General features: G+C 41.5%; 2 protein-coding genes across 8 annotated transcripts in view; one reads left to right on the forward strand and one right to left on the reverse strand.

The window, feature by feature from the left end:
• Nucleotides 1–17,873, reverse strand: part of MIPOL1 (mirror-image polydactyly 1) — a 370,191-nt gene extending 352,318 nt beyond the window's left edge. For 3 of the 6 annotated variants that reach the window (XM_032242673.1, XM_032242672.1, XM_032242675.1), the window contains exon 1: nt 9,435–9,653. The gene's annotated coding sequence lies outside the window, so the exon portion shown is untranslated. Of the gene's footprint in view, nt 1–9,434; nt 9,655–17,706 lie in introns of those variants that run through there. The other 3 variants (XM_032242671.1, XM_032242674.1, XM_032242670.1) reach the window with 3 other exon arrangements.
• Nucleotides 17,874–17,974: 101 nt separating this feature from the next.
• SLC25A21 (solute carrier family 25 member 21) overlaps nt 17,975–19,100 on the forward strand; it is a 503,455-nt gene continuing 502,329 nt past the window's right edge. Inside the window, exon 1 of one of the 2 annotated variants that reach the window (XM_032242677.1) lies at nt 17,975–18,322. In XM_032242677.1, the coding sequence (XP_032098568.1) occupies nt 18,253–18,322 (70 nt within the window). In that variant the 5' untranslated portion in view covers nt 17,975–18,252. Of the gene's footprint in view, nt 18,323–18,565; nt 18,638–19,100 lie in introns of those variants that run through there. The other variant, XM_032242681.1, reaches the window with a different exon arrangement.

The following is a 19,100-nucleotide window of genomic DNA, read 5'->3' on the forward strand; positions in this document are numbered from 1 at the left end:
TTTCGGAGGTTCAGGTAGGTAAATCACCTGAGGTCAGGAGTTTGAGACCAGCCTGGTCAACATGGTGAAACCCGATCTCTACTAAAAATACAAAAATTAGCCAGGCATGGTGGCAAGTGCCTATAATCCCAGCTACTTGGGAGGCTGATGCACAAGAATTGCATGAACCTGGGAGGCAGAGGTTGCAGTGAGCTAAGATCACTCCACTGTGCTCCAGCCTGGGCAACAGAGAGAAACTCCATCGCAAAAGTAATAATAATATCATGTCCTCAAATAAATTTAAACTGATAAAAACAGATTAAAGCTTTTCTGATACTAATGAGTAGTGTAGTTGTCTATATTAGTTGTCTATATTAATTGTCTATAATATATTACCTATATTAGTCTGTTTTCACGCTGCTGATAAAGACATACCTGAGACTGGGCAATTTACAAAAGAAAGAGGTTTGATGGACTCACAGTTCCACGTGGATGGAAAGGCCTCACAATCATCATGTGAGGTAAAAGGAACATTTCACATAGCAGTGTCAGGAGAGAATGAAAGCTAAGCGAAAGAGGGTTTCCTTTATAAAACTATCAGATCTCATAAAACTTATTCACTACCACAAGAACAGTATGGGGAAAGCCGCCCCCATGATTCAAGTATCTCCCACTGGTTCCATTCAGCAACATAAGGGAGTTATGGGAGCTACAGTTCAAGATGAGATTTGGGTGGGGACATACCCAAACCATATCATTCTGCCCCTGGTTCCTCCCAAATCTCATGTCCTAACATTTCAAAACCAATCATGCCTTCCAACAATCTCCCGAAGTCTTAACTCATTTCAGCATTAATTCAAAAGTCCAAGATAAGGCAAGTCTCTTCTACCTATGAGCCTGTAATATCAAAAGCAAGTTAGTTATTTCCTAGACACAATGGGGGTACAGGCATTAAGTAAATACAGCCACTTCAAATGGGAGAAATTGGCCAAAATGAAGGGGCTACAGGCTCCATGCAAGTCCAAAATCCAGCAGTTATATCTTAAAGCTCCAAAATGATCGCTTTTGACTTCATGACTCACATCTAGATCACACTGATGAAAGAGGTGGGTTCCCATGATCTTGGGCAGCTCTGCCCCTGTGGCTTTGTAGGGTACAACCTCCCTCCCAGCTACTTTCACAAGTTGGTATTGAGTGTCTGAGGCTTTTCCAGCCACACAGTGCAAACTATCAGTGGGTCTACCATTCTGGGGTCTGGAGGATGGTGGCCCTCTTCTCACACTCCGCTAGGTGATACCCCAGTAAGGACTTTGTGAGGGGAATCCAATTCCACATTTCCCTTCTTTACTGCCCTAGCAGAAGTTCTCCATGAGGGTCCCATCTCTGCAGCAAACTTCTGCCTGGACAGCCGGGCATTTCCATATATCCTCTGTAATCTAAGTGAAGATTTCCATACCCCAATTCTTGACTTCAGTGCACCTGCAGGCTTAACATCACATGGAAGCTTCCACGGCTTGGGGCTTATACCCTCTGAAGCCTTGGTCTGAGCTCAATATTGACCCCTTTCAGCCAAGGCTGGAGTGTCTGGGACACAGGGTACCAAGTCCCTAGGGTACACACAGCATGGGGACCCTAGCCGTGGCCCTGGCCTATGAAACCATTTTTACCTCTAGGCCTCTGGACTTATAATGGGAGGGGCTGCTGTGAAGACCTCTGACATACCCTGGGGACGTTTTCCCCATTCTCTTGGGGATTAACATTTGGTTCCTGGTTACTTATGCAAATTTCTGCAGACAGCTTGAATTTCTCCTCAGAAAATGGGATTTTCTTTTCTATTGCAGGGTCAGGCTGCACATTTTCTGAACTTGCATGTTCTACTTCTCTCACAAAACTGAATGCTTTTAACAGCAGCCATGCCACCTCTTGAATGTTTTGTTGCTTAAAGATTTCTTCCACCAGATATCCTAAATCATCACTCTCAAGTTCAAAGTTCCACAGGTCTCTGGGGCAGGGGCAAAAATACCACCAGTCTCTTTGCTAAAACATAACAAGAGTCACCTTTGATCCAGTTTCCAACAAGTTCCTCACATCTATCTGAGACCACCTCAGCCTGGAGTTTATTTTCCATATCACTATCAGCATTTTGGGCAAAGCCATTCAATAAGTCTTCAGGAAGTTCCAAACTTTCCCACATTTTCCTATCTTCTTCTGAGCCCTCCAAACTATTCAAGCCTCTGCCTGTTACTCAGTCCCAAAGTCACTTCCACATTTTTGGGTATCTTTTCAGTATCATCCCACTCTACTGATACCAACTTATTGTGTTAGTTAGTTTTCACACTGCTGATAAAAGACATACCTGAGACTGGGCAATTTAAAAAAGAAAGAAGTTTAATGGACTCACAGTTCCATATGGCTGGGGAGGCCTCACAATCATTGTAGAAGGTAAAAGGCATGTCTCACATGGCAGCAGAAAGAGATAATGAAAGTCAAGTGAAAGGGGTTTTCCCTTATAAAACCATCACATCTCATGGACTTATTCACTACCATGAGAACAGTATGTGGGAAACCTCCCCCATGATCCAGTTATCTCCCACTGGGTCCCTTGCACAATATGAAGGAATTATGGAAGCTACAATTCAAGATAAGATTTGGGTGGGGACATCGCCAAACCATATCACTACCTAACACACTAAACCCAAATTCGGCAGCTTAAAACAATACACATTTGTAATCTCACAGTTTCTAAAATCAGAAATTGAGTGTTGCTTAGCTAAGTCCTCTAGCCCAGGGTCTCTCACATGGCTGGAATCAAAGTGTCAGCCAGGAGTACAGTCATCTCAACATTCAGCAGGGAGAGGATCTGCTTCCAAACTGCTTCAGTGGTCATTGGCAGGATTAAGATCCCTGAGGGAGCCAGAAGCAGTGGCTCACACCTGTAATCTCAGCACTTTGGGCGGCTGTGGTGAGTGGATCATGAGGTCAGAAGATCGAGACCATCCTGGCTAACACAGTGAAACTCGGTGTCTACTAAAAAAACAAAAAAAAAAAAAAAAAAATAGCTGGACGCAGTGGCATGCACCTGTAGTACCAGCTACTCTGGAGGCTGAGGCAAAAGAATCGCTTGAACCTGGGAGGTAGAGGTTTCAGTGAGCTGAGATCATGCCATTGTACTCCAGCCTGGGCGACAGAGCAAGACTCCATCTCAAAATAAATTAAAAAAAAAAAAAAAAAAAAAAAAAACAATCCCTGAGGGTTTGGAGACCGAGAACCTCAGTTCCTTACTGGCTAGAGGTCCCCTTCCTTGACAGGTGGGCCTTTTCACAGGTCAGTTCACAACATGACAGCTGGCTTCATCAAGGTGAGTGAACAAGAGAATGCCAGCAAAAAGGGAAGTCCTAGATTTTGTACTCTGAAGAAGTGACATCACACCATTTTTGCCATATTCTAGTAGAAGTGAGCCTCTAGGTCTAGTCCACCCACAAGAGGAAGGGACTACACAAGAGTGAATACCAAGATCATTTTAGAAGGCTCCCTATCACAGGTGGTATAATGGAAAAAGCAACTGGAATAAAAGTAAGAAAAAAAATAGCTTCTAATAGCTATGCAACTCAACTGAGAAGGTAGCCTAAATGACCTCTACGGTCTCTTGGCATTCTCAACTCTGTGTCTTTTGAAAAAGATTACTAGAAATTAAAGATACTTCATCAAAATGCCTCATTTCACAAAAGAAAGCTGAGTTCCAGGAAAAGTTAACACAAACAGGTATAGGCCACACTTATTTTGCTCTTATGCCCAGTGCTCTTTCCACTATAATAAACTGTTTTTGCAATTAATGCTCTAAAACAGTTCTATCTTCTCTTTATAATAGTCTCAAGATCTAATAAATTCAACAGACTACAATGCTAACAAGAGCAGCTACAATTGATCAATCTTGTCTATTATCTCTTTTTCTCTCATCAACCCTACAGCCATCTCTAGATGGTACGTGAAGTTGAAAGTGAGTCATCTGCCCATCCCCAGTGTCAGGTAGCTGGACATACTAGTAATAAGATTTGCTGGAAATAAATTGTAAATGCAACATATAAGCAACAGGGAAATACATTCACCTTGAACACACAGTCACCCTCAATACGGTAAACAAGATTAAATGTAACCTAAATAAAATATCTAAAAACTGCAACCAGAAAAGGCAAGGTTTGTTAGTAATGAAATCCTGGAAAACTGTCCCAGAAGTCAATAATGACAATGTAGTGCAGGCAATGTCCAGGAAAGAAGGTACTGTAGGAGGCTAATGACTAGAATTGAACTCATAAATACATCCTTATTAACATGAAAGCATCACCTAAGGTTGATGGTACAAATGAAATATTTGTACCACATAAATTCCCTATTTGCTCACTTATGAAGTCTGAAGCCATGGAGGGAGGGACTCCTTTGTCTGAGAATCCCTTCCACAGGCACATGCCTTTTACTACCCATAATAATTTGTAGTGACTCCAAATTGATTCAAGGAGTGCCATGAAAAACACTGCATATTAATATAATTGCTTTATGTGGGAATTATAAAGCAAGAAGGTATTTACATTAGTCACAATGTGGTGTGTGTGTGTGTGTGTGTGTGTGTGTGTAATGAAATGCAGTATGTACTGGATCCAGAATTTCTATATAAGAAAAGCTTACTTAACAGCAATGAATTGATAAGCAATGATTGGAAGGTGGTGCCTATCTTTAATCTGTCTGCATAACAATCAAGACTGAAAAAAACTCAATTACGCATATCAAAAAAAGGATCACACTGATGCAGATTACCCTAAAGCCCTTCATTAGTATTAGCATATATCTAAATGTGCACTAAATTCACTTCTGTAAAATACCTAAAAACAAGAAAGGGGCTGGTGCAGTGGCTAATGCCTTTGATCTTGGCACTTAAGGAGGCCAAAACAGGAGGACCTGAGGCCAGGGGTTGGAAAACAGACTGGGCAACAAAGGTAGGCTCTGTCTCAACAAAAACAAACAAAAAATAGCTAGATGTAGTGTTGAGCACCTGTAGTCCTAGCTACTTGGGAGATTGCAGCAGGGAGGACAGCTTGAACCCAGGTCAAGGTTACAGTGAGCTAGCATTGCACCGCTGCACTCCAGCCTGAGTGACAGAGCAAGATTCTGTTTCTAAAAACAACCACAAGAACAACAACAAAAACCTAGAAAGTGTTAGCTGAAAATGTTAACATGGATGGTGGGCTGAATGGTATTAAAGTAAAATTTTGGGTAGTATGGAGTATAAGACCGGGGGCCAAGAGTAAAAGAAGATGAACTGGGGCAGCCCAAAGGGACATTTAAGGAAGAAAGGACCTTCTGGGAAGAAGTGTCACAGTTAAACTTCATGGCCCAAGTCATTGGCTACTACTTCCTACATCATGAGTATACACAATCACTAGATTAAAATGTCAATAAAGCCATCCCAAGATGAAACAGCTCAAAGGACAATATGTACCTAAAAATATACAGTAAGTATATATTTTTAGACTTTTTTACTCAAAATGTCCAGAACTGTCTAGACATTCATCCTTTCCTAGCCTTTTAAATAATCTCAAAGAAAGACTGTCTCTCCTTTCTTTTCTCACTTCTTACTTCTGTTTTGCTCTTCAGATTTACAGGGTAAGGAGAAAGTGGGAGAACTAAAACACTACTAAGAAAAGAATCAAACTGGCCTCTAATTAGTCTTGAGGTAAAACTGGTAAACCAAATAAAGCATGTTAAGAGATATGAAATTCAGCACTAAAACACTATAGCACATGCTGCTTAACAGTATTGGCTGGGCACGGTGGCTCATACCAGCACTTAGGGAGGCCGAGGCAGGAGGATCTCTTGAGCTCAGGAGTTCAAGACCAGCCTGGGCAACACAGCAAAACCCATCTCCACAAAAAATACAAAAATTAACCCTGGCATGGTGGTGTGTGCCTGTAATTCCAGCTACTTGGGAAGCTGAGAGCTGAGGTGAAAGGATCACTTCAGTCCAGGAGCAATCCAGAGGCTGCAGTGAACCAAGATCACCCCACTGCACTCCAGTCTGGGTGACAGAGGTAAACCCTGTCTTTAAAAAAAAAAAAAAAAATATATATATATATATATATATATAGTTAGATAGAGAGAGAGATGTATAGACAGATAGATAGATATAGTGTGATATTGTGCCAGAATTGCTAGCCTTTGCTTTAGTTATTTAGTAATAACTAAAATAAGCAGCCCAGGATAACTAAGATCTGTGTGTAAACAAATGCTTATCTTGACTTCTGTAAACCACTGAAGTAACAAACAGAATGACAAAAGTCCCCTGGTCCTTGGAATGTCCGGAGACCCCCGCCCTCGTCTCCACCCAGGAGGTGAATTACAGAATCCCCTGGACCTTGGAATGTCCGGAGACCCCCGCCCTCGTCTCCGCCCAGGAGGTGAATCACAGAATCCCCTAGCCCTTGGAATGTCCAAAACCTTTTCATCCCCATCCCCGCTCCTCACCCCCACTCCCAAGGTGGTTTTTCGGGTATAAAAAGTCTTGGCACCCTCCTTTTGACGCCGCAGGTTGGAGAGACGTGAGTCCTCTGTGGTCGCCGGCATAATAAATGACCCTGCAAACTGGCATACTTTTGTCTTGGTACTAACTTTCTTTTTTTTTTTTTTTTTTTTAGATGGAGTTTCGCTCTTGTTACCCAGGCTGGAGTGCAGTGGCACAATCTCGGCTCACCGCAACCTCCGCCTCCTGGGTTCAGGCAATTCTCCTGCCTCAGCCTCCCGAGTAGCTGGGATTACAGGCACGTGCCACCATGCCCAGCTAATTTTTTGTATTTTTAGTAGAGACGGGGTTTCACCATGTTGACCAGGATGGTCTCGATCTCTTGACCTCGTGATCCACCCGCCTCGGCCTCCCAAAGTGCTGGGATTACAGGCGTGAACCACCGCGCCCAGCCTGGTGCTAACTTTCTACGCTCGGTCCAATACAACAATAGTACCATGGATCTATATTTCTCCAACATAGCCCATCTCAGTTACTGATTTCACATCCAATCAATTGGCAAAAGATTGAACAAATATTTTTCAATAGAGCAAGGGCAAGGGTTAGTACACTATGGCCAACAACACAAATCCAGCCAGTGGACTGTGTTAAAAAAAAAAAAAAAAAAAAAAATCCAACTGGAAAGCCATTAGGTTGAGACAGCTCCAGCACTTTGGGTTCCTATGTAAACAAACCAAAACCCAACTCAATGTAAACAGTAAAACTAACTTGAGTTGAATCAGTCAGAAACCACCAACCAACTTCTAACTAGAGACATTCCACTGTAACCAATCAAATATTTGCTTTGTCTATTTCCATAAACACCTTATAAAAGTTTTCCCCTCATACCCTCTTGGTGGAGTCTTGAACCACTTGTGGTCTGGTGATACCCAATTTATGAAATTGCTGAATGCTCATATAAACTCTAAAATTTTAATGTGCCTAAAGTTATCTTTTAACAACTGTTTTTGTATAACCCATTTGCTAAGAATGGTTTTTACATTTTTAAAGGGTTGAGGTAAAAAGAAAAGAGGAAAAAAAGAGAAAAGAATATGGAACAGAGACTGTACAGCATGTAAAACCTAAAATACAGGTAGTCCAAGCTTCACACATTACTTGGTTAACTGAAACTCTACAAAGCAAGGGCTGCCTACGTTTATTGTCTGGTCCCTTACAGAAATAGAGGATATCCAAATGCCAGTAAGCACATGAATACATGTTCAATACCATTAATCATTAGGGAATTTAGGGGAAAACCCCAATGTTATGTCACCATATGCCTACTAGAATGGCTAAAATGAAAAAGACAATGTGAAATGTTGAAGTATTTGGAAAAAACAGAATTTTCAGCCTGCCACTAAAGTGTAAATTGACATAATGTGAAAAACTTTTTGGTAGTGTATACCACAAACACACATCTGCATATCCTGTAACACAGTAATTTTACTAGTAGGCATATACGCAATAAAAATGTATACATAATTTCATCAAAACATTTATAAAAACCTTCATAGCAGCCCTATTGGTAATAGCCAAAACTAGGTGGAATACTATACATACGGCATGAGAATAAACTGAAACATAACTTGAATAAATCTCATAAACATAATATTGAGTAAAAATCAGACACTAAGGACTAAATACCATATTACTCCGTTTATGTAAAGTAAATAATAGATGAAATTCATTGATAATGTTAGAAGTCCAGATAATGATTACCTTTGGAACTATGAAGTGGGGTTTTTGGGATGCAATGATGCTCTTTCCTGATCTAGATACTGGATATGTGAATATATATACTTTGTGAAAATTCACTGAGCTGTACACTTATGATTCATGCTTTTATCTATATGTCTTTATACTTTAAATATTAATGCAACAAAAATATTGCTATAAACTCTAGGCCTTTGAAGGAAAATTGTATATATCTCCCATTCATTTTGCTGACTGCCATCATTACCTCCCATCAATGACATGTCTTGATTCCTATTACCTTATATTAAAAAGTCAGCTTTGTTTTAATTAATTTTATTGGCATATGATTGCATAGAATGATTATGTAATCATTTTAGATTAATTCCGTAACAGATCACAAGGAAAAACTTTGAAAAGCCAATTATTTGTAATAGCATATTCAAATTATCTGGGGAAAAAAAAAAAATAAACACCTCCTTGAAGTGTAGTTTTGTTTGGCCCTTTGTTTTGGCTTATCTCTGTCTACTACTACTGATTTAACCTACATAAAATGCTCAAAGAAGCTTTTCCAAATGTCTGTGCTTGTGGAAAGTTGTATCTTTCTACCATCCTTGACTAACAATGCGCTGTCTTGTACCCTTCAGTTACCTCCATCCATCGAGCTTAAAATGCTTCCCAAACGTTGCACTGGGCCCAGGGACACTGTGAACCAAAAAAAAAAAAAAAAAACCAAAAAACTAACAGTATCTTTTTACAGCGTGGCTCAGCGCGCCTAAAGAAGCACCTCATTCTTCGCTCACACTTCCAAGTGTGAAAACTGAAATATAAAAACGATTAAGTGACTCTCTCAAGGACACAGAGTCGAGCGAGGACTGGAAGCTTCTGACCGCGACTTAAGGGGAAAAAAAGAAACAAAAAACAAAAACAAAAAACATACACCCTTGAATGAATGCTCAGCTCCAGTATTAGGAAACTGGAGACAAAACCGAAATCATACCCAGAAAGAGTTGTCTGCCACCTGAGGACCCCACCACACTGACCCTAGGGGGCCCCTCCTCACTCCCGGCTGCGCGGGGTCAGCATTCACTGAGTACAGACTCTGCGCTGCCCCATTTCCTTCTCCAAGAAAAAGTCTGCGGCTGAAAACTCCAGGCTGATCTATGCCCACCACTATCACTCTCCGTCGCCCAAACCGCCCTGCCCCACCGTTTACCTGAGACGCGCCCGGCGTCGCTTGAGGAGTCGACTCGGCGAGCTCGCCCAGAGTTTCTCAGGCCCAGTGCGCAGCCACCACGACAGCCAATGGCCGCAGGCTCGGAGCCTCCCGGCCCGAGGCCCACCCACAAATGACCGGGCAGGGAGGCGGGGCGGGGCCCGGAACCGTAGGGAGAGTGAGAGCCGGTTGCCGGCGGCGCGCGAGGGCTTACGGTGCGGCGGCGCGCCGCCAGAGACGGCGCAGACGGCGCGCACGGGGCATGCGCATGCCTCGCCGCCTGGCCGCGAGGTGGGTCCTCCAGGCGAAAGAGAGCCTGGGAAGGGCAGGGAAGAGTTTGGATAGAAAGTAGGCGGACTTAAAACGCCGCGGTGGCTGCCCTAACGGGTCGCTTATTGTTGTCCAGATCTGAGACGAGGAGAGCAAAACCTGCTTTCTCTTCCGAAAGAGCAAAACGTTGTCTGGACAAAACCTAATCAGATGAGAAGAGGGAGAACGAAAAACTGAAAACGGCGTCTTGTGGCTTCACACTTGGGCTCGTGGAGTTTTCTTAGGACCTGGCGAAATTGTGGTTTCCTTCTTTGTGTGTGGTTTGGGATGAGAGGTGGGAGGGGCGTGTTTCGAAGCAGCAGTCAAGTGAAAGGGCAAGGGATCGAGCTCCGGTCGAGTGAGCGATAGTACTACCTAGGTCCTGGCCAAAGAACGTTTCATACTAAAACCTTGGAGCTGGTGACTTTTTTTTTTTTTGACTGAAGTGTTGGAAGGAGATCTGGATTCTTATATACGATATGTGAATCCTCTAAGAAAAAATGTTGAACCTTCCAGAATTTAACAAATTCCAAAGTTTGTTCCATAGTTCAGAATTGCTTTTATAAATGTCACTTCAACTCCTGTTACTCATAATTTCTTCAGACACCAAATACTTAGTGAGCACATACTATGCGGCAGGTACTCTTCTAAGTGCTGAATAATTAACAATATTTTTTAATACACCCCAGAGAGTAGGCATAATATGAAGTACTGACGGGTTCCTAAATTGGTGTTTAAGTTAATGAACGGAACTTATCCTTTAGTAAGTGTACAAAAGAGAGTTTAAAAAACTAAAAAAGGCCAGGTGCCGCGGCTCACGCCTGTAGTCCCATAAGACCGAGGCTTGAGCCCAGGAGTTTGAGACCAGCCTGGACAACATAGTGAGATCTTGGCTTTATTAAAAATCAAACAAATTAGCTGGGCATGATGGTGCATACCCGTAGTCCCAAGCTACTAGGGAGGCTGAGTTGGGAAAATCGCTTGAACCCCAGAGGTGGAGACTGCAATGAGCTGCAATGGCTGGTGTCATGGCACTCCAGCCTAGGGGACAGAGCATGACCCTGTGAAAACTAACAAAATGGAAAACTTGGACGTAAATTACTTGGAACAACAGAGGTTATAATAGTCACAAAATTTTGGTTATGTATGCTAAAATGAACAGACAGTGCTCTGAAGAAGTTTGTTACAGATTCAGCTTTGAAATGCTTTTTTTTACTTTACTTCAGTCACGATTTGAATCATATTTGTGAACATAAAATACCATAAAAATCTATGAAGCAAAAACAGAGATTGTACAGTTTGTCAGAGTAAATACTCCAATCAGGAAGTATATGGCTTGTGTGAAAGATTAGGGCCAAATCAAATTATGTATAAAACAAAGGAAAAAGTTGCTTTTCCCGGCTAGGAAATAAGAAATAAAGCAGTACAATGATTACCACACTGAGAACATTCAAACCATGTAATGAATTAGTAGAATAGAGAAAATTATAATATTTTTCATTGAGTAAAGTTCATTTCCCTCTTTTTTTAAAGCCCATTATCTCCGTACTTACAGTCTCCAGGATAAAGAGAAACCTCATGTTTCCTTTCAGTAAGCTGATTTTCCCCCTCTCTCTGTTTTATGCAATGAGTTCAAACATTAGGACTAATTCTCTCTATTCTTGGCTGGGCACGGTGTTGGCTCATGCCTGTAATCCCAGCACTTTGGGAGGCCAAGGCAGGTGGATCACGTGGTCAGGAGATCAAGACCATCTTGGCTAACATGGTGAAACCCTGTCTCTACTGAAAATACAAAAAAAAAAAAAAAAAAAAGAAAAGAAAATTAGCTGGGCTTGGTGGAACATGCCTGTAGTCCCAGCTACTTGGGAGGGCGAGGCAGGAGAATCGCTTGAACCTGGGAGGCAGAGGTTGCAGTGAGCTGAGATAGAGCCAATGCACTCCAGCCTGGGAAACTGAGCAAGACTCTGTCTCAAAAACAAACAAACAAAAATTTCTCCCTATTCTTTTTCGTAATGTACCTGAAGTAACTCATTAATGCTCTTTCCCTAAAACTTTTCATATGACAACAGGAAAGTTTTCCCCTACTCTCCTCCACCACCACCATAACTATATATCCATTTCTTCATTCTCTATCCTTCTAACAGTTGCCTGTCTAAAGAAATGAAAGAGATAAATTAGAGCTTTTTTTCTCTTTGCAAAATGATTGTCAAAGATAATGTCTGGCCGGGCGCGGTGGCTCACGCCTGTAATCCCAGCACTTTGGGAGGCCGAGGCGGGTGGATCACGAGGTCAAGAGATCAGGACCATCCTGGTCAACATGGTGAAACCCCGTCTCTACTAAAACTACAAAAAATTAGCTGGGCATGGTGGCGCGTGCCTGTAATCCCAGCTACTCAGGAGGCTGAGGCAGGAGAATTGCCTGAACCCAGGAGGCGGAGGTTGCAGTGAGCCGAGATCGCGCCATTGCACTCCAGCGGGTAACAAGAGCGAAACTCCGTCTCAAAAAAAAAAAAAAAAAAAAAAAAAAAGATAATGTCTATGTCCTCATTCCTCATATAAGCTGGACTTTTGCAGAAATATGGACGAAGATGAGGAGAAGGAAATGAACTACTCTTTTATTACAGGTAACAAAAGAATGTCAGATTATTAATATTATCGAGTCTATAAATATCAGGCTCCCACAATGTGTCACACACTGATTGGTTCTGAAAACAAAATAATGAATAACAATTAGGCACACAAGTAGCTGAGAATACTCTGTGTATTAATCAGGGTTCTCCAGAGAAACAGAACGAACAGGATATGTGTGTATACATAGAGAGAGGGGGAGTGATTTACTGTAAGGAAATGGCTCATGCAATTATGGACTTTTAGTGAGTCCAAAATCTGAGGGAAGAAGCTAGTAAGCCTCAGAAAAGAATTGCAGATGAACCCACATTATGGAATGTAATGTTTTATTCAGTCTGCTGATTTAAATGGTAATCTCATCAAAAACAAAAACACCTTCACAGAAGCATCCAGGATAATGTTTCACCAAATATCTGTGCACCATGGCCCAGCCAAGTTGACAGAATTAACCATAACACTGTGGAAACTGAGAAATGGCTCTGGGAGAGGGGAGTTTAGGGGATGAGGCAGACACAGTCAGGAAAATCCGAAGGGGATAATGCTTCCTGTAGTATGAATAAGACTTAGGGAAGTGAAGAGGTGAGAGTGGAGGTGCAGAGAAAACAGAATTCCTTATAAAGGAATCAATATGGAGGCAAGACACTGTAAGGAGCTATAAGCAATTTAGTATCATAGTACAAAATTTAACATGGAAAGTGATGGGAAATGAAGTTGGAGGGATTATGTAAGGTCTTTTTTAAAAATAGAGCTGGGGACTCACTACGTTGCACAGGCTGGTATCAAAGTCCTAGCCTCAAGCAATTCTCCCACTTTGGCCTCCCAAAGTGCTGGAATTACATGCATGAGTCACCATGCCAGGGAATATAAATGATCTTTCAATTAATTACCTTCGTCTTGATTCTATAGTCAATAAAAATTGAAAGTTAAACAAGAGTGATGAGATCAGATTTACACTTTCATTCATCAATTTTGACATATATTTCAGAATCAAAATTATCAAGTTTGCAAGACTAGTTAATCTAATTGAAAATGATAAAAGAGTTGGGCTCTGTGGCTTATGCCTGTAACCTCAGCACTTTGGGAGGCTGAAGCAGGTGGATCACTTGAGGCCAGGAGTTCAAGACCACCCTATCCAACATAGTGGGATGCCCCCATCTCTACTAAAAATACAAAAATGAGCCAGGCATGGTGGGACACATCTGTAATCTCAGCTACTCAGGAAGCCAAGGCATGAGAATTACTTGAACCTGGGAGGCAGAGGTTGCAGTGAGCCGAGATTGTGCCACTGCACTCCACCCTGTCTCAAAAAATAAGTAAATAAATAAATAATAAAATGTATGAGGTAAAGCAGGATAGATGAAAGAGGGTGGCTTGAAGAAGTAGGAACTAGTTTGCAAATCTAGTAACTAGTTGAGAAAGAGGAAAGCATTGATGATATTAAAGAAATTGGTGAATAAGTAAGTTCAATTTTTGATAGAATGAGTTTAAAGTGCTAGGGAAACGTCATTAGAGTAGCTTTGCAGCAGTCACATGAAAGGAAGTGTTCTGGACTGGGCTATACATGAAATTAATGAACATAGATATGATGGTTAAAACTATTTTTTAAATTTTCAAGTCAGTCCCATAGCTGAAGCGGGTGGATCGCCTGAGGTCAGGACATCTAGACCATCCTGGTCAACGTGGTGAAACCCCCTCTCCACTAAAAAAAAAACAAAAATTAGCCAGATGTGGTGGTGGGTGCCTGTAATCCCAGCTACTCAGAAGGCTGAGGCAGGAGCATCGCTTGAACCTGGCAGGCAGAGGTTGCAGTGGGCCAAGATCACGCCATTGTACTCCAGCCTGGGTAACGAGAGTGAAACTCTGCCTCTAAATAAATAAATAAATAAATCCTATAATTTAGATTAATGAAAAAAATCAAAATTTGTAGGATGCCTATAAAGCAGTACTTAGAAGAAATTTATAGTGCTAAACACCAATATTAGAAAAGAACGACCTCAATAACCTTAGCTACCACCTCAAGAAACTAAGAACAAAACAAAATAGCGTAAATGACAGAGTGGGAATAATAAGAACAGAAATCAGTGTAACAGAAAACAGAAAAGCAATACAGAAAAATGAATGAAATTAAAACCTGGTTGTCTGATAACACCAATAAAATTAAGCGATCAAGAAATAAAGGAGACATACCCAAATAAATGAAGGTTAATTAAAAAAAGAAAAAAAAAAGACAGAAGACTACCAATATCAGAAATTAAAGAAGTGACATCACTACAACTTCTACAGATATTAAAAGAGGGATATTATTAAAATTTTATGCCAATAAACTTGATAACTTACAGGAAATGGACAAATTTCATGGAAAAGTAAGCGAAGATATGATCTTAGCTCTAGTCTAACCTTAGCCAGGTCCAAAGGCAGCCTTGGAGCATGAGTTGCAACACAGTACAGTAGTCTCCCTTTATTTGTAGTTTAACAGTTTCAGTTACCTGCAGTCAATCATGGTCCAAAATTATTAAATGGAAAATCACAGAAATAAACAATTCACGAGTTTTAAATTGTGTCATTCAGAGTGCATGATGAAATATTGGGCCATCCCATTTTGTCCTGCCTGGGATGTGAATCGTGCCTTTGTCCAGCATTATCCATGCTGTATATACTACCCAACCTGTGAGTCATCTACATTGCTCCTGACAACCAAGCATATCATCACTGCCTGATGATCCAGGATCACCAAGAAGCATTTAGGTATGGTCAGAAGGTCAGTACTAGCCTAATGCTATGTTGCAATGGCTATGTCATGCACCTCACTTCATCTTATCATGTAGGCATTTCATTATTATACATCATCACAAGAAGAAAGTTGAGTACAGTACAATGTTATGAGAAAGAGACATTTACATAACTTTTATTATACTGTATTGTTGTAATTGCTTTATTTTTATTATTTTTGTTAATCTCTTACTGTGCCCAATTTTTTATTTTCTTTTTTTGAGACGGAGTTTCACTCTTGTTGCCCAGGCTGGAAGGCAACAATCCTGGCTCAATGCAATCTCCACCTCCTGGGTTCAAGCGATTCTCCTGTCTCAGCCTTCTGAGTAGCTGGGATGGCATGTGTCACCATGCTCTGCTTATTTCATATTTTTAGTAGAGACAGGGTTTCATAATGTTGGCCAGACTTGTCCCAAATTCCTGACTTCAGGTGATCCACCTGCCTCAGCCTCCCAAAGTGCTGAGATTACAAGTGTGAGCCACCGCGCCCAGTCTGACTGTGCCCAATTTAAAAATTACACCTTATCACAGATACATATGTATAGGAAAAAAAATGTGCCATTTGCTGTTTCAGGCATCTACTGGTGGTCTTGAAATGTATTCCCAGTGGTTAAGGGATGACTACTGTATTGGTCCCACCTTAAGACAAAGAGGTCAGCATTTTGTTCCCCTTTTTATTTCAGTCAGTCATCCGCTATGACGTTGCCTCCAGCATGGAGAAGTGGGAAATGGTGACATATGTAACCTCCCAGGTAAGGTAGTGATGTGTGTAACTTCCCAAGCTTCTCTTGGGCTGAGGACATGTTATGGTTTGGCTGTGTCTCCACCCAAATCTCATCTTGAATTGTAGCTCCTATAATTCCCTCATGTTGTGGAAGGGGCCCAGTGGGAGATAACTGAATCATGGGGGTGGTTCCCCTACTTCCACCGTTCTTATGGTAGTGAACAAGTCTCATTCACTTATTGCAGAGATGAGCAAAGATACGATCTCAGTTATAGTCTAACCTTAGCCACCCAAGAATAAGATCTGATGGTTTTATAGGGGAAACCCCTTTTGCTTGGCTTTCATGTTCTTCTCTTGTCTGTCTCCATGTGAGACATGCCTTTCACCTTCAGCGATGATTATGAGGCCTCCCAGCCTCATGGAACTATAAGTCCAATAAACCTCTTTTACTTTATAAATTACCCAGTCTTGGGTATGCCTTTATCAGCAGTGTGAAAATGGACTAATACAGGATGTTTCTCTAGAAAAGAAATTATGAGTTTATAGCCATCAACACTCACAGCAGCTGGTATGGGTGGGCCAGCTTGGTAAAGGGATTTATTTGTGTGACAGAATATAGTTTGTTTAGCCTGTGGTTAATATTTAAATCTACAATCCACTGCTATCAAAAGAAGGAATCCTGGGATGGAATCCCAGCTATAGTATTATTCCTGGTGTGATCTTGGAAAACTCACTTTCTGCTTTGGAAAATGAGGGAAATATTTTCTATCAGCTCTGAAATTCTATGTCTAGTATATAGTAGGTTCTCAATATTTGTTAAATAAGTGATTCTATATTGCACTCAAGATCCCATATTTAATTAGTAAAAGTCTGAAAGATATTGCTCAAAAGCCTTTATTCTATCAAGTTAGCAAAATTTCTGAAAACTATTTCTTGGTAAATATTTTCAAACTTAGCAGTTTTATTCAAATATTTAATGAAATGAAAAACTTTATTTTTTATACCTGATCACATAAGCAATAAGTCTCCCCAATTCCTCAAACCATTTAAATAATTCTGCCAGATATTACGGACTAACTTTTAATGACCCAGCCTAAGAAATGAAAATAAAGTATGAAACCAAATTATTGTACTTTGTACATTTGATTAGAAATCATATAAATTGAACCATACTAAATTGCTGATATTCACCAGTTCTTGACCCCTCAAAATGGCAATTTTTATATGGCCCACACTAAATATATTTAGCATTAAATAATGTGTTTTAAGAAATATTACAATAGGGCTTCCAAAGCCTCCCAGTTCTCCCTTTTACTCTTATCATCTCCTGTCTGTTAGGGGTGTGGCAGCTATTTTTGGAAAATTTCACAATCTTTTATCTTTCCTGCATAGCATAGGCAACTTGTAGTTTCTTTAAAAAGTATAAATTAGTAGTTTTGTTTTGCTAACTATCCTAAGCAGCTAGTATGAATAATCAAGCCTTTAATAGAGAGAATATACTAAGTTATTTAATGTTCCTCAATTGTTTAGGTCAGTGGTTCACAACCTTTAACGTTCATGACAACCAACAGAGAACTTGTTTCTGGGCCCTATTGCCAGAGATTCTGATTCAGTTTAGGTCGGGGCGGGACCCATGAATTTGACTTCCTAACAAATTCACAAATTATGCTGCTGCTATAGGTACTAAAACCACTGTTAAGAACCACTGACTTGGGTACAGAAAAAACTATTTGTAACCAGGCTTTTTCTTCTTTCGGTCCTTAGGTAAATAAAGCTCAGGGTGATGAGGTATCATTTTACCTTCAATCAAAACTATTTTTAGTAAAGTACTACCTTACTTACCTCTATTGAAAGGTAAGTGTAAATTAGACTTGCTTCGACGTGGTTGCTACAGACCACAATTACAGGACAACTGAGAAATTTATTCACTTGTCCTTTCTTTCGAATCTCACTGTGCTCTGGCTTGCCAGGAGGTGTAAGTGTCGTCCCAGCCTTGCACATAGCGCTCCAGGCCTAGGTCACTTCACTTGAGTTATCAGAGGCAACGCGCCCAGTTGACAAACTCTGCCGGAGGCTCCTGATAGAGAAGGACGTGGGCGCCAATGGTGAGCCAACCCAACCCCATCCGCGAGTCTTCTTTACAGGGACCTTTTCCGAGCCGAGGGCACCTCTGCAAGAGCGCTTCGGAGAGGTTCCGACTCGCCGGAGATCGCGCGACGAATCTGCGCCTCGGACCCTCGCCTTCCGGCAGTCGCCGGATCGCTGCCCCACAGGGAGCCAACCCGCCAGAGGACCAGCCCAGCGCGGGCTCCGTGGATCAGCTGGTTGTGCAGGCGGCGAGTTCGCCCACGCATCTCAGTCCACTACCTCGTCCTCCTGTCCGCGAAGATGTCCGCGAAACCTGAAGTAGGCTTAGTGCGCGAGGCTTCTCGGCAGATCGTGGCCGGTGGTTCTGCAGGTAAGGCCACCCCGCCCTGCCCCGCCGGAGTCTAGCCGCTTTCCCTACCGTTTGTCCTGAAAAAGTTTCCCAGATAGGTCTTCCTACTGAAGTTTTGCCCTCTCCCTCAAAATTCCGCGTTCCCACAGCAGTGCTTGAGCCTGTGGAGGCGCGAGAGCAAAGGAGGCCGGGAGCTGACTGCGAGTACCCAGTGCTCCAAGTTAAGTTGCCGCGGCGTCGGCGCCGGCGCCGGCGCCGGCCTCTCTCGGGTTCCCGGCATTCTCTGTTCCTGGCCTGTAAAGCAGGTAGGACAACTCTAAGGAGAGCGACTTTGAGGTAATCTTTTTGCCTTGCTGGCTATTTTACTTGAAAATGATCCAGTTCAGTCTTAGTTTTATCAATTGTAGCGTCCTTCTTCAAGCTCGCTCAGATCTTAAATAAATCCTGCTTTCCTCATCAAAGTACTTACATCAGGACTCCACAGGACTTCTTATTGCATACTGTGCTTGCTTGGGGATATTCGTGCCTTAAATAAGCATATTAAAATTAAATGCATATGTTAATACACCTAAACACCTTGGTATAATGGGCTCACGTTAATTTACAGAGTTATGCTGTGGGGGAAAAACAAACGGTTAAGAAATAATGTTATAATTTATCTTGGAAATACTTTTAAATGTAGCTGGAGAAAGTTACCACGAGTTGTGTTATGTGCAAGTATTTTAAAGCTATTTTAAAATATAAATTATGATTTGGTTTAAAATTTAATCTTTTTTTTTTTTTTTTTTTTTTTTTTTTG

This window comes from Sapajus apella, unplaced genomic scaffold (assembly GCF_009761245.1).
Source record: "Sapajus apella isolate SASKATOON/1434 unplaced genomic scaffold, GSC_monkey_1.0 scaffold50, whole genome shotgun sequence".
Lineage (NCBI taxonomy): Eukaryota > Metazoa > Chordata > Mammalia > Primates > Cebidae > Sapajus > Sapajus apella.